This window comes from Chrysochloris asiatica, unplaced genomic scaffold (genome assembly GCF_000296735.1).
Source record: "Chrysochloris asiatica unplaced genomic scaffold, ChrAsi1.0 scaffold00027, whole genome shotgun sequence".
NCBI classification, from domain to species: domain Eukaryota; kingdom Metazoa; phylum Chordata; class Mammalia; order Afrosoricida; family Chrysochloridae; genus Chrysochloris; species Chrysochloris asiatica.
In genome coordinates, this window is record NW_006408545.1 from 12,017,779 (window position 1) to 12,033,043 (window position 15,265).

A 15,265-nucleotide genomic window follows, 5' to 3' on the forward strand; every position below is an offset into this window, starting at 1 on the left:
TCTTGCTCTTGGTACTGCTGTCTCTGCTCTTCTGCCAGATCCCTAGTTCACAGTCCTGCGTCTCCTGGATCTATGAGGTCCAGAGCGGGAATCTCAGCTTCCTAACGACACACTCCACTTTCTTAATAGTAGGGAAATTTCCCATTCCTGCTTGTGAGACAGCAATGGCAAAACAGACCAATACCGTCGTTACTTACATGTGCCCTATTTTCATGGTTGGGTGGGAGTTCCAAAGCCATATAAAATAATTCACTCTATCATTGTTGTTGTAAGTGCTGTTGAGTTGGTTCCAACTCATAGTGACCCTTCTAGAGACACTGTGGTTCAAACTGACTTTGTGGTCCAGTGCTTATCCTACAGCACCACACCAGGACTCACTGTACCATAGTTAGGCATTAATCTGGAGGCTTATTTGGACTCACATAATTTCAGGAGCAACAAACCAAATCAGTAGGTCAGATGATAGGCTGCTATCTCAGAAGCCTGTGAATGCTGGTGAATTAAGTCATATGATAGGCTTCTGGCTCAGGTTTCAAGAACTGCAGGTGAGATGGTGACAAGCCAGATGCAGGATCCAGAACAAAAGAGAGAGCTTTGCCAAAGCACGTGTATAATGGATACTAACCATCAGTTTACTTGAACAAGGCAGCATAGGATGTGAAAGGTAGTGAATGGGGTAAGGCAATGACATAAGATACATACTACCCTAATCCTGCCTCATTAACGTAACTAACAACTCACTCCAAAATGGGACCACAACCATAGGCATTGTTGTTTTTAAGTGCTGTCAAACTGATTCCAAATCATGTTGTAATTGTTAAATGCCCTTGAGGTGTTCTGATTCACAGTGACCCTGTATAGGATTTCCAAGGAGTGGCTGGTGTGCTTAAACCACCAACATTGTGGTTAGCAGTCCAATTTTTATCCTACAGCTCCACACCTGCAGTTCTCAAACTCATAGCGACCCTATGTATGGTTTTCGAGAAGAGACTGGTAGGTTTGAACTGCTGACCTTGTCCAGTGCTTGTCCTACAGCGCCAAACCCGGAATTTAACCATAGGTATAGGGGCTAGGCATTTTGTCATTGCTATCGTTAAGTGCTGTTGAGTCAATTCTGACTCATAGCAACCCTGTATAGTGTTTCCAAGGAGCAGCTGGTGAGCTTGAACCACTGACCTTGCAGTCTGATGCAGTAGCCCACAGTGCCACACCAAGACTCCAGGGGCTAGGCATAGAGGCTAGGGTTTACAATACATCACAGAATGGAGGACTGGGACTAGAAGGCCGTGCTCAGTAACTCACTGGAGTACATACACACAGCCGAGTGCTTTTGTATACTACACAAAATATAGGTGAATAACTTTCTAGAGTTCTCCACTTTCAGTCAAGATCCATCTGACATCAGCAATGATAGCTCTTACATCACATCTTCATCTGAATCTAGTTTGAATTTCTGGCAGTTTCCTGTGTTGATGTACTGCTGCAATCATTTTTGAATTATGTTCAGTATAATTTTACTTGAATGTGACATTAATAATATTGTTCAATAATTTCCACATTGTATTGAATCACTTTTCTTTGGAATGGGCATGTATATGGATCTTTTCCATATTTCCAGCCTTGCATCAGTTTGGTGAAACATATCAGTTGGAATCCTGTCAGTTTATGGAGACCTGTTTTTCTTCAATATCTTCTATGCAACTTCATTAGCTTCAATACCATCACTTCCTGAAATGTTTGAATGCCAACCAATTCTTTTTGGTACAGTGACTCCATCCATGTATTATTTCCATCTTCTTTTGATATTTCCTGTATCATACAATATTTTGCCTATAGAATTCTTCAACATTGTAACTTGAGACAAGTTTTTTCTTCAGTTTGTCTTGAGAAATGCTGAGCATGTTCCTTGATAGTTGTTAAGTGCTTCTGAGTCAATTCTGATCCATAGTGACCCTGTATAGGATTTCAGAGGAGCAACTGGTGGGTTTGAACTGCCGACTTTGCGGTTTAAACTGACCTTGCAGTTCAGTGCATTATCCTGAAGTGCCACACAATAAACAGTAGCAATCAATTTCTAAAAAGTCCTCTTTTACATAATTGATTTATATTTAACAGCTCATTTTACTGAATAAGCTTAAAACAATGAAGATCTTCAAGACTGAAAAATGTGGTTTCATTTTATTGTTTTGTTTTTAACTTTCTAATTTTCTAATAGAAAAAGGGTTGATAGAGATGTTTCAATATGGTAAATGAGTTTTGGAGGCTATAGTGGGTTTCAGTAAGAAACTCTACTTTTGACAGCAGTTCTGATGAGCAAAAGTTCAGTATAAATATTTAGGGAGATAATTCTCATGACCAATCTTATCTCTGGTTTCTAAAACTCCTTCTCCAGTTCTGATTCCAAGGGGAAAATTATTTGCCTCTATTCATTTAAAATTGTTAAATAACAAACAACATAGAAAGATCCTCAATCAAAATACATATTCAGGCTCTTCTCAAAAGCACAAAACTAAGTGTTGTGAATGTAAACAAGAACTGATTCTAATAATAATAATCAGTACTATAACAGTAATCATAATGATCTCTTACATTCACAGAGTTCTTTACTGTTTAACAAAGTCTTCATATTAATTATCTTATCAATATTCATATAAAGACCTTGTTGTTGTTAATTGCTGTGGAGTCGACTCTGACTCATAATGACCCTGTATAGGGTTTCTGCAGAGCAGCTGGTGGGTTTGAACTGGCGACCTTGTGGTTCACAGCCCAGTGCTACAGCAGTCATAGAGCAACACATCAGGAATCCTATAAAGAACTGCTCTCCAAATAATATTGTCCCATTTTACAGATAGGCAATTCAGAGAAAAAAAGAATACTTAGGTAACATGTCACCCAGGTTGTTGTTAAGTACCATGGAGTTGGTTCCAAATCATAGTGACCCTGCACAGGGTTTCCAAGGCCACAAATCTTTATGGGAGCAGAATACCTCATCTTTCTCCAGAGGAACCACTGATAGTTTCGAACTGCCGACCTTCAGGTTAGCAGCCTGATTCGTAACCACTAAAGGTACTAGAGATAAATCATGAACGTAACAGACATGGTGGCTCTTCTCATGCAGCCCCTATTCTAAAGGGATATTATGACAGGTTGTAAGCAACACAGACATTTTTAGCAAGGTTAAGTGTTGAGCTAGAGGGCCTGCAAGGCATAAGGGAGCATGTGAAAGGCAGAGAAAAAACACTTGGGGAACCGGGATCAAAGAAATCTTCCTGAAGGAAGTAAAGTCTTGTTTCAGGCTTCACTGGTCATGGGGAGGAATACTAGTTTCTTTGTTTTGAAGTTTTTATTGAGAATTGAGTGATAGTTTACATTGGAGAACATCAGTTTTACACTCATCGTTTCATTGCAATGATTACAATTTACTCCATGCATCATCGTTCAACAGTATTTGCTTCTATTCCCTCTGTTTTTTTTTGTTTTGTTTTGTTTTGGGGGGGGGGATGTACACAAAAACATGCAAGAATAAATCATTTAAACAACCAAAGGGCACATTCTGCAAGCTTGTCTCCTGGCCACCAGAACTCAGTCCCTCTCTTTCCATGAGTCTAGAGTCCTAAGCTACTCCCTGTCTCCATGCCCTCATCTCTGGTGTCACTGCTTCTCTGGATAGGGTCCCACATTCCTCTTGTGAAAGAATATTAGTTTTTACTAAATTAACTTATTCTGTTCTCAGAATATGTCAAGATGACTTTAAACTTGATAGAGCAAAACTTAGAAAGTCAATACCATGTAATCACCTTTACCTTTTAGCAAATGTTTCTCACACTGTGGTTCATGTATCACTGGAATCAGTCACCTGTTGTGCTTGTGAAAAGTACACATTGTGGAGAGGAAGACCATCCTACATTTACTTTTTCTAAACCACTTGTGTGTTAGGTCCAGGAAAATTGCTGCTATCCTCATGAACACTTTAGGGGTTTTTAAGTCAAATAGCAAAATAAAATGGAACTTTTTGATAGTGACTTCAAATAGTTCTTTTAATTAAGGGGTGTGTGGAAGAAAGTGTGCATTGTGGGGACACCTAAAAATGACAGATTGTAGTTGAGACAAGAGTGCTGTGTTGGCTTAGAGGAGATACTTGGGGACGCAGATATTTACAATATATATGAACATGGAAAATCCATTCTCTTAGATTACCATTTCCAATCTTCCAGTGTTTGACTAGCAACAGAATCACTATAGGGTGGAATTTGGAGGATGACTGTTGTTGTTAGGTGCCATCAAGTCTATCCCCACTCTCAGGTACCCCACGTGAAAGAACAAAACTGCCCCATAGGGATTTTTGGCTACAGTATTTGTGAAAATAGATTACCAAGCCTTTTTCTTCCAGAGTTGCTGAGTGAGTTGAAACTACCAACTTTTTGGTCAGCAGCCTAGGGCCTATCTTTGCCCAATCCAGGATCCATGGAGAAAAACTACCTGAGTTCAAATCCTCAAGACCATTAGTTAGCAATTGTGAGGATCAGGTTCTTTAATATGCCTCCATCCTAAATAGAAATAGCGCATTCCAGCATTGTTGGAAACCTTACAAGATACACACACCAAACCAAACCAAACCAAACCAAACCAAACCAAAAAACCCTCAAAATCAAGCCTTTGTCATTAAGTCAATTCTGACACACAGTGGTTCTGTAAGGATACTGTAGAGCTGCTACGAAGCATTTTCAAGACTGTAAATCTTTACAAAAGCAGACTGCCATATCGTTCTCCTGGTAGGTTCAAACTGCCCACCTTGCAGTTAGCAGCCAAGCACTTAACCACTGCATCACCAGCACACCTATAATGATATGAGTTGATGGTGCTGTGAGTTAAGACATTTTTCTGCTAACCAAAAGGTTCTGTGATTCAAAATCAGTAGCAGCTCTAAGGGAGAAAGATGAGGCTGTCTGCTACTGTGAAGATTCAGGGTTGCTCTGTCAGAATCTACTCCATGACAATGGGTTTGGTTTGGGGTTTTTATTGATGGTCTAGAAGCACTAGTGATGCATTTGTTAAGTTCTTGGCTGCTAAATGAAAGGTTTACAGGTAACATCCATCAGCTGTTCTGCAGGAGAAAGGCATGGTGTTGGCTTCATATTTACGGCCATAGAAATCCTCGGGGGCAGTTCTGTGTCCTACAGGGTTGCTTAAGTGAGAATCTATTCCATGGTAGTGGGCTTGGTTTTAGTATTGGTAGAAATGGAGTTCATTATAAACACAAATATTTGGGACCATGCCTTGTTGTTGTTGTTGAGTGCTGTAGAGTCGGTTCCAACCCATAGCAGCCCTGTATAGGGTTTCCGAGGAGCAGCTGGTGAGCTTGAACCGCCGCCCACAGCACCACACCAGGACTCCGGAACCATGCCTTACACATTAGGATTTGGAAATGCTTATTCAAACCCAGGTAGCAGTAGGCTGTTCTCCTAGACCTTTTTAATAGGTCTTCTTAACTGGTCAGTATCTCAGTGCAAGTATTAGCAAAACATTAAAAGAATGAATGAACAAATGAGAAAACCGCGACAAGTTACACCCGTGGGTTGCAGGTCTCTTCCCGCCGGATTCACGGCACGTGGTCGGTACTGGAGGGTTTGCGCCGGAGCTTCGCGACAGTGGGGGAGGGGAGCGGTGTGCGACGACGCAGAGGGGGTCTAGACGGCCAAGGCAACGGTTAGGAAGGCGCCAACTGCGCAGACTCGGGATAGGCGCAACCACTGTTTTGAGAGCCGAGGGGGAGATCATCAACCCGTCTCCAAGCTCCCTATTTCTTCTTACGGAAAGTCTGGCTTTTATTCTCATTTTGAAAATGTATCTGGTGTTGTCTTTCTCAAATTGTTTGTTCATCATTAAGGCTCTTACCCAAGAGTCAAGAGACCCTCTTTATCTAAACGTACTCCTTCCTGCCCTCTAGAGGCCACAATGGACGCGTCCCACCTCCCCTTGGCCTCCGGAGGTGGTTTGTCTGCCCCCTCCCCCTCCCCAGAGTCGCGAGTTGGCGCCGCTGCCACCCCCTGGCTCGGAGCTCTCGGCCCCTCGGCCGGGCGGTACCGACCCTTCCCGGCGCCCCTTCCTCTTCTCCCTGCGGACTTCCCTTCCCTGAAGGACTATCACCCCACCTTCGCCCCTGCCCTTTTCTCTTCCCGCCGAGCCGCGGCGGCAGCAGCAGGAGGAGGAGCCGGAGCCCGGAGGCGGCGGTGGCCGGGAACCCATGGCGTACAGTCAGGGAGGCGGCAAGAAGAAAGTCTGCTACTACTACGATGGTGAGAGGCCGGGAGGGTGGGCGGTCAGGGCAGCTGCAGGCCCGGACCGCGTCAGGCAGGCCTGGCTCCGCCGCCGCCCTCACGAGTGGGCGCCGGTGCTGGGGGGTGTGAAGGAGGAGGGACCGAGGTTTGACTAAATCTTAACCCATTCTCGACCCTGCGCCATCGGTAGGAGATCCCACCGCCCCGAGAGCCTCCGCGGTCGGGGGTTGCAGGGATGCCCCACCTCCCTTCTGCTTCCCGTGCCCGAGGGTAGCTGCTCTGGGGGTGGCGTTGGCCTACCCCGGCTTCGTGGTTGTGGCCAATGGGGCTGCCCTCACGCCTGCCCGCCACTCGTGGGAGCGGAGGCTAGTGGTTCCTAGCTCGGGCCTTTGGCACACCTCGAGCCCTCCCCTCACCCCGGGTCAAACTACTCGGCCGGACTCCACACAAAGCCCTGCGGCCGCGGAGCCCCGCCCCTGCAGCCCCTTCTCCCCTCCCCTCGTGTCTCCGTGCTCTGCCCTGTGCGTCTTCGCCTGCTCGGCCTGCAACCTCGCCCCTTACCTGTGGGCCCAGGAGAGGAGCGAGGGAGGGTTCGGGCCTTAGGCTGCCGGGTGGCACACGCCCTTCTACCTGCGTTTAGCGTGGGCACCGTCCCCTCGCCTTTGTTCACCGGGTTCTTAGAGCGCCACTTTCTCGGGATTCAAATGGAAGGGCTCCACTTCCGCACTTCAAATTAAAGCTTTTAAGTTTGAGGCAGTTAACCTTCGGATTGTAGATTAATGAGAGGTGGTGCCCACCCATTTCTTACTCTGTTCGATCCGGAGATATACTCTGCTTTGGAGGTGTCGGAGAGCGTTGGCACCTTGCTTGTGAAGGCTGGGAATGCCAGGAACCCTTTGGGATCTAGTACACAAGTACTACATATTCCCATTACGTATGGGAATATATGAACTCACAGTATAGCGAATAATGTCTGATTTTACTTCCTGTGGTACTCTAAATAAATCTGTTTTACGGATATAAATGAAGGGGTTAATTTTTAGTTTCTAGTAAGTGACTCTTGGGAGGAAATTTCAAAGTTTAACGAAGGGGCGAGCCTCATTGGCCTGAAAACCCTGTCTGATTGGTGTGGGGCACAAATTTTGGACCCTCCTTTTATGTTTGGTATATTGTAAGTCACAGATTTGAAGTTGGAAAAGATCGTAGAAGACTAGATCAGAATAAATCTGATCTAGGAAAAGAACCATATAACATCTGCTCAGTTATGCCTGTTTGTTATAACTGCCCCTGTTGTTTGTAGAAAGATCAGATAGCATACTAGAAAGGTCTATAAATTGTTGTACTATTGTTCAGGGTTAATGAGCTGGACTGCAGAGTCGCTTTGAACCATAAGGTTGGTGGTTCAAGCTCACCAGCCGCTCCTCTGAAACTTTGTACAGGGTTGCTGTGGGTTCCAGCTTATGGCGATCCTGCATAGTGTTTCCCAGGAGTGACTGGTCAGTTTGAACCTTTGACCTTGCTGTTAGCAGTAGAGTTCTTATGCTCTAGCGCTAGGACAAAATAGTAGCAGCCACGTTTTAAAATATTTTTGAGAAGACTGCATACTGTGCAATATAAGTTGACTTGAAATTATGCCATGTTGTAAAGATGGAGATAGGAGTACAGTTTAATTTTAACATGAAGTACATTTCTGAAAGTCAATTGTTTAAGAATTCATGCACATTTTCCTTTACTGGTAAAGCCGAGGCTTTACATTCATTCGTCAAATTGGATAGTAACTAAATGTATAAATTAATTTTTTTTAATGACAGTGCTTCTAAGATTTAAAGATTGTTTTTTGTCAAGTGTTGAAGTAATGGAGGAAACTCCATTACTTGTTAATTGCTGTTGGTTGGTGGGCTTCATGGGTGTAAGCTGGTTTCTAACTTCTTACCAAACTTGAGCTGTAGAACCTGGAGTGGAGATACACTTGAGTAGCAGTTTTCTGAACAGCTGTTTGTTTCTGGGGTGATCTGTGAGTATCCTTGTTGTTGTTAAGTGCTGGTGAGTCGATTCCGACCCGTAGCAACCATGTATAGGGTTTCCAAGGAGCAGCTGGTGAGCTTGAACCGCCTACCTTACAGTTCAAACGTCTTTGCAGTCTGGTGCATTAATCCACAATGCCACTTGAGAGGATATGGACAGGACTGGTCCCAAGGGAAGGATGCAGAATTGATAGCTTGAGTAAAAATATTTGACAGTCTTATGATTGTGACTAAATAACTTTTTATAGTAGATCATTCAACTGCTTTACTTAAAGGCCAGGAACCAGGTGTTTAAGTGACTGTGGAGATCTTTTGGTGGGTTTTTGTCTGTGCTCTAACACGACTGTTTTTTGAGAGAAATACTTTGTTTACATTTTAAATATTCATGGGAAAGAGTTGACTCCTTTTATTTTACAAAGTTTTTTGAAGGTGTATAAATACCATGAGGCTAATTATTAATATGATCATGTGCTAAACTACACAATTCCAGAAACTTACATTTACATTATCCTTGGTGTGCTACTATAGGATAAACACTGGATTGCTTCCCACAAGGTCAGTGGTTCAAACCCACGAGCTGTTCCTTGGAAACCCTATACACTATGTCACTATGGGTTTGAACCTACTTGAAGACACTTAACAACAACACTTCAAAACCCTGTTTTGTCAGTTTATAAAGGTAATAATTTTTCTTGCATCTTTAATTGTGAATGAGTAGAACGCAAGTAAAACCAATTCCACGCCAAAGAATTAATATAATTTGTGAGTATATATGTATTGGATTGGAGGTGGGTAATATCATAAATCCTGAATAATCTAGCCTAAATGATCTGGTTTTAATTTATTGGTGAAGAAAGAAAAAGATGAAGAGGAAAGTGAAGTAGTACATTCTATTAACTATTGTTGTTAAGTGCTATCGAGTCGGTTCCAACCCATAGTGACCCTATATAGGGTTTCCGAGGAGCAGCTGGTGAGCTTGAACTGCCGACTTTGTAGTTCAAACGTCTTTGCAGTCTGGTGCATTAACCCACAGTGCCACGGTTGCTGTTATTAAGTGCTATTGAGTTGGTTCTGACTCAAGGCAACCCTGTTTAGGGTTTCTGAGGGCCCACTGGTGAGTTCAGTATTGCACTCTTTAGTGAACCTTTAGGCATTGATGAATTGTTGTTGTTGTTAAGTGCCGTCGAGTCGGTTCCGACCCATAGCGACCCTGAATAGGGTTTCCGAGGCTGTAAATCTTTACGGGAGCAGATCGCCTCATCTTTCTCCCGCGTATTCATAAATCTTTGAAGAAAAATAAGAGATGTTCTTTATAGATGTTGACTCATGCCTCCAAAATTTCCAAAAAACATTTCTAGTTGATTGATCATTGTACATAACTGCAAGATTATCAGTAATCAGTAAAGGATTCAGAGGAGCAACTGGTGGATTTGAACCGCCACCTTGTGGTTCAAATCGACCTTGCAGTCCAGTGCTTATCCTACCCTGCTACACCAGGACTCCAATATTCATTATGACTCTAAAATTATATGAGTGATGTATTTAACTTACAATTAGCAAAGCAAGCTATGTTTGGTGTAAACTTTGATTACAGGACTCATGGTTTTTAAAAAAAATACTTTTTCTAGAAATGTTAACCTTATTGTTAAGTTCCTTCAAAACCTTATACAGGATGGTTCTGACTCAGCAACCCTGTATAGGGTTTCAAAGGACCGGCTGGTAGATTTGAACCACCGACCTTTCAGTTAGCAGACAAGTGCATATCATACATTACCACACCAGGACTCAAAGAAATGTTCACTATGCTTTGTTTTAAAGTAAGCTTGAGGACTACCACATTTAGTATATTTAATGATGTACACAATAATATAGGGGTGTTACTGTGTTTGTATGTGTGTGTGTATATGTGTGTGTATGTGTATATATATGTGTGTGTGTGTACATATGTGTGTGTATATATATATATATAGTGGTGGTGGTTTGTCGAGGAGTTGGTTCTGACTCTTAGTGACCTTGTATAGGGTTTCCAAGGCTGTAAATGTTTACGGGAACAGAAAGCCTCATCTTTCTCCTACGGAATAGCTGGTAGTTTCAAATTGCTGGCCTTGAGGTTAGCAGCCCAACTTGTAACCACTATGCCTCCAGAACTCCTTGTGTATATCTAATTATAGACGTATGTGCTTATTAGAGTCCTGATGTGGTATTATAGAATAAGCACAATGTTAAAAAAAAAAAAATAGTATAAATCTTTATTAAAGATATAAAATTTGAAACTATTGTTTCTTAACATATTCTCCATCTATGTCTATACACTTCTAAAGACAGTGGTTTCTTCCCTGTAGAGTTATGTGCGCTTCAGTTATACCATATTAAACCAGCAGCGACTTAAAGAACTCAAATGGTGTTCATTTAAAATATTCTTTCAGCTTGGGGAGTAAAAAGAAATCTGAAGAGGCAAGACCAGGACTGTAGGGAGGATGGGGTAGTTTTCCCCATGAAATTCTCATAGGACAACCTTTGCTGTCCTCAGAGAATTAAGTTAGGTACATTGTCATGATGGAAAAAAATCCTTGGTACAATTTCCTGGCCAATGCAGTTTTCCTTTTTTTTAAAAACTTCTTAAGAAGCCCCTGTGATTTTCTGGGCCCTTATAGAAAATCTACCAAGGTTGTTGGTGGTGAGTACTGACTCATAGGGAAACTGTATAGAGTTTCTGAGGAGTGGCTACTGGATTTGAATTACTGACCTGGCAATTAGCAATCCTGTGCTTATCCTATAGTGCCACAACCCTTTGAAATCCCCAGAAGCATTTTCTATAACCTTCTGAGCCTGACCTCTTGGCCATCAATTTAACTGCCCCAGCAGATGACTTTGGAAACCACTGTTTTGATTAGACCTTTTTCTGAAGGCCACCCTAGTGAGACTAAGAAGGGTGTCTTACTGGGGAAAAAAATGAGGCTTTTTGCTCCCGTGAAGATGTAAAGCCTTAGAAGGACCTATACAGGTCACTGTGAGTGGGAACTGATTCGATGTACATATGTGAACTGGAGTCTTGGTGTGGTGCTGTGGGTTAATATGCTGGACTGCAAAGTCGGTTTGGACCAAAAGGTCAGCAGTTCAAGCTCACTAAGTGCTCCTTGGAAGCCCTATACAGAATCACTATGGGTTTGAACTAACTCCACAGCTCTTAATAACAATAATATATGAATTGGAACCTGAGTATAATACTTTAGTTTTAAGCATTCTGTGAACATGTGAAGGTTTATAGAGCAGATCTTAAGTTTTACATCAAAAAAATTTGTACTTCTTTTCATTTCAATGATTGAAGTCTTTGTTATGTGTCAGTTGGAGTCCTGATGTGGCACTGCAGGATAATCCACTGGACCACCAGGTCGATTTGAATTGTAAGGTTGGTAGTTCAAACTCACTAGCCACTCCTCAGAAACGCTATACCAGGTCACTGGGAGTTGGAACTGACTCAGTAGACCTAACAACAACAGTCATGCCAAGTAGATAAAGTATTGTTGTTAGGCATCTTGAGTTGATACAGACGGACTCATGGTGACCTTGTTGTTAAGTGCCGTTGAGTCGTATCCAACCCACAGTGACCCTATACAGGGTTTCTGAGGAGCGACTGGTGAACTTGAACCGCTGACCTGGCAGTTCAGAGGCTTTACATTCTGGCGCATTAACCCACAGCGCCACACTAGGACTCCCATGGTGACCTTATACACAATAAAATGAATCACTGCTCAGTCCTACATCAACTTCACAATTGTTGCTACGCTTGAGCCTGTTGCTGCTGCCACTGTGTCAGTTCGTCTCTTTGGGGTCTTCCTGTTTTTTCGCTGACCCTCCACTTCAGTCTTAAGAAATAAGACTGTTAAGAGTAATTGAGAGTATCTTTGATAGGATAATTAGAGAAGGCGTGAAGTTCTAATCAGTCCGTTGTGACTCACAGTGACCCTGTATAGGGTTTTCTAGGCTTTAAATCTTGGAGAGAGCAAGTGGTGGGTTTGAACTACTAACTTTGTGATTAGCAGTACAGTGCTTATCCTACACTGCCATACTAGAACTTTAGAAGTCAGAGAGTGGGCCAGCCCTTAGACGCATATCTGGCATATGGTATAGCAGGGCTAGGTAGTTGAAAAGAACTCACTCAGTTCACTTAACAGGAAATCAAAAACTTGTTGCCATCCAGTTGATTCTGACACAGAGTGGCACTATGTTGTTGTTAAGTGCTGTGGAGTCTATTCAGACCCATAGCGACCCTATATAGGGTTTCCAAGGAGCAGCTGGTGAACTTGAACCACTGACTTTGCAGTTCAAACGACTTTACAGTCGGACGCATTAGCCTACAATGCCACACCAGGACTCCATAAGACGGCAAAACTGCCCCATGGTTTCCATAGATGCAGATGGCTACTTGTAGGGTGGGTTTGTAGCAATTAATAGAAAGGCTTAGGGAAAGGCATGAAGAGACTGTGGGGTGCGAAACTGGATAGTTTCTATGAGTTGGCATGAACTCCCAAGTCCTTAACAACAGCAACAAACAGAAGAGTGTGGAAGGAGCCCTGATAGTGCCTTAAATGTGCCCCACTTCTAGCCGAAAGTTCAGCATTTTAACCCACCAGGCATTCCTCAGGAGAATGTTGTGGTAGTCTGTTTATATTAACATTGTTGTTAAGTACCTTCCAGTCAGTTCTGACTCAGCGACCCTGTATACAATTTCCAAGGAGTGGCTGATGATGCGTTTGAACTGCCAACTTTTTAGTAAAAATCGACCTTATGGTCTAGTGCTTATCCTATAACTACACCAGACATTTCAGCCTATGGGACAGGTCTGCTCTGTTCTGTAGGGTCTCTTCAGTTGGAATGAACTTGACAACAACACATCTCAACAAGAGGCATTGTATGGGGGAATGTGAATGGACACAGAATGCATTGGTCCACGTGAAATGGCTCTTGATCATATGCTGTCTCTTGAAATGGTTGAACCAACTAGTCCTTCTCTCCTCTTTCCTAGTATGTCTTTGTTTGGAAGCTCAGCTGAAACCTATCCACTATGGGTGACTCTGCTGATACTTAAAATACCCATGGTGTAGCTTTTATAATCACAACAACACACAAGCCGCTAGTACAAAAAACTGACTGCTTATAGCTGGTAAATACTGAGACTGAAAAAAATGTTAGAGATAGACAAGAGGATCCAGGACTTAATCTAGACAGAACTCTTGTTCACTGAGGTACCCAAGTACATTGATCAGTTCCTTGCACATGTTTGTTTGTTAAATGAATGAGTGAATTTGAGAAACTTGCTAACCAAAAAAAATTGAAGGTTCAAGTCTACACCTAGGTGTGACTTGGAAAAAGACCTGATGGTCTACTTCTGAAAAATTAGTCACTGAATGCTATGGAATCTAATTCTGATCTGACATATACATGGAGTCATCATGAATATGTTGACTCCATTGTATTGTAGAAGCCAAAACTCAGAATATTTTGAGGAAGACAGCCTTGTTAAAAAACTGCTAATCCTTTATAAAATCTGAAACACATTTAGTCTTAAGGTTTTGAATAAGAGATTGTGTACCTTTGTATCTCAGCAAGAACTCTGAAACTTACTCTTGGGTATAGAGAAGCTAAAGCAATCGGTAGAAATGATGAAGTTTAGAACTGAAGAGAAAATTTCAAAGGGTAGCTTCAGAAGATTTAGTATTATAATGAAATATGCAAAGACCTGGAGTTAGAAAACCAAAAGGGAAGAACATGTTCAGCATTTCTCAAGCTGAAAAAACTGGAGAAGAAAACTGAAGCTGTAACTTGGAGCATTGAACGTTTCTATGGGCAAAATATTGAATGCTATAAGAAGCTTTAAAAGATGGAAGGAATACACAGAGTCACTGTTCTGAAAATAATTGGTTGATGTTCAGCCATTTCAAGAACCAGTGGTATGGAAGGAAGTCCAAGCTGCTCTGAAAGCACTGGTGAAAAACAAGGCTCCAGAAATTGACTAAATACAAATTTAAGTATTTCAAAAACTGATGCATGCTAAAAAAAATATGGAAAACATCTATCTAACCAACTGATTGGGAGATATCCTTATTCATCCATATTCTAAAGAAAGTGACATAATGGAATTTGGAAATCATCGAATAAATAACATTAATATCTCACACAAGTAAGTTTTTACTGAAGATAATTTGAAAACAGTTGCAGCAGTCTAGCAACAGAAAGCTGCAGAAATTCAAGCTGGATTCAGAAATTGTATCATCAGGGGTAACATTGCTGAGGTCAATTGGATCTTGGCTGAAAGCAGATAATACGAGAAATATGTTTAATTTTGCTTTAATCTACATAGAGCATAGCAAACTGAATAATAATGCAAAGAATGGATATTACAGAACATCTAATTATGCTTATGAGATACCTGTACATGGACCAAGAGTCAGTTGTTAGAAGACCAGAACCAGGGGATATTGAATGATTTAAAATCTGGAAAGGTGTGTGTCAGGGTTGTTATCCTTTTACGATCCTTATTCAATTTGTATAGTTCTGGTATGGTACTGCAAGATAATATACTGGACTGCAAGGTTGGTTTGAACCGCAAGTTTGGCGGTTCAAATTCGCCAGCTGCCTCTGTGAAACCCTATACAGAGTTGCTATGAGTTGGAGCTAACTTGACAACATTTAACAACAAACTGAATTTGTATGCTGTGCAAATAATACTAGAATCTGGATTGTATAAAGAAAAACGTAGCATCAGGATTGGAAGAAGACTCATTAACAACTTTGCTTTTAATGGAAGCAAAAAAAGACTTGCTGGAAGCAAAAAAAAAAAAGACTACTACTGAAGGTCAAAGACTATATACAGCCTTCAGTATGGAGTGTACCTCAGCATATAAAGAAAACAAAAACTTCTCACAATTGAACCATTAAGTAATGTGATAAACAGAAAAGACT

General features: G+C 41.9%; 1 protein-coding gene across 1 annotated transcript in view; it reads left to right on the forward strand.

The window, feature by feature from the left end:
* Positions 1-5,956: 5,956 nt before the first annotated feature.
* Positions 5,957-15,265, forward strand: part of HDAC2 (histone deacetylase 2) — a 35,929-nt gene continuing 26,620 nt past the window's right edge. The window contains exon 1 of the mRNA XM_006839916.1: positions 5,957-6,296. Coding sequence (XP_006839979.1) covers positions 6,245-6,296 — 52 coding nt within the window. The 5' untranslated portion in view covers positions 5,957-6,244. The remainder of the gene's footprint in view (positions 6,297-15,265) is intronic.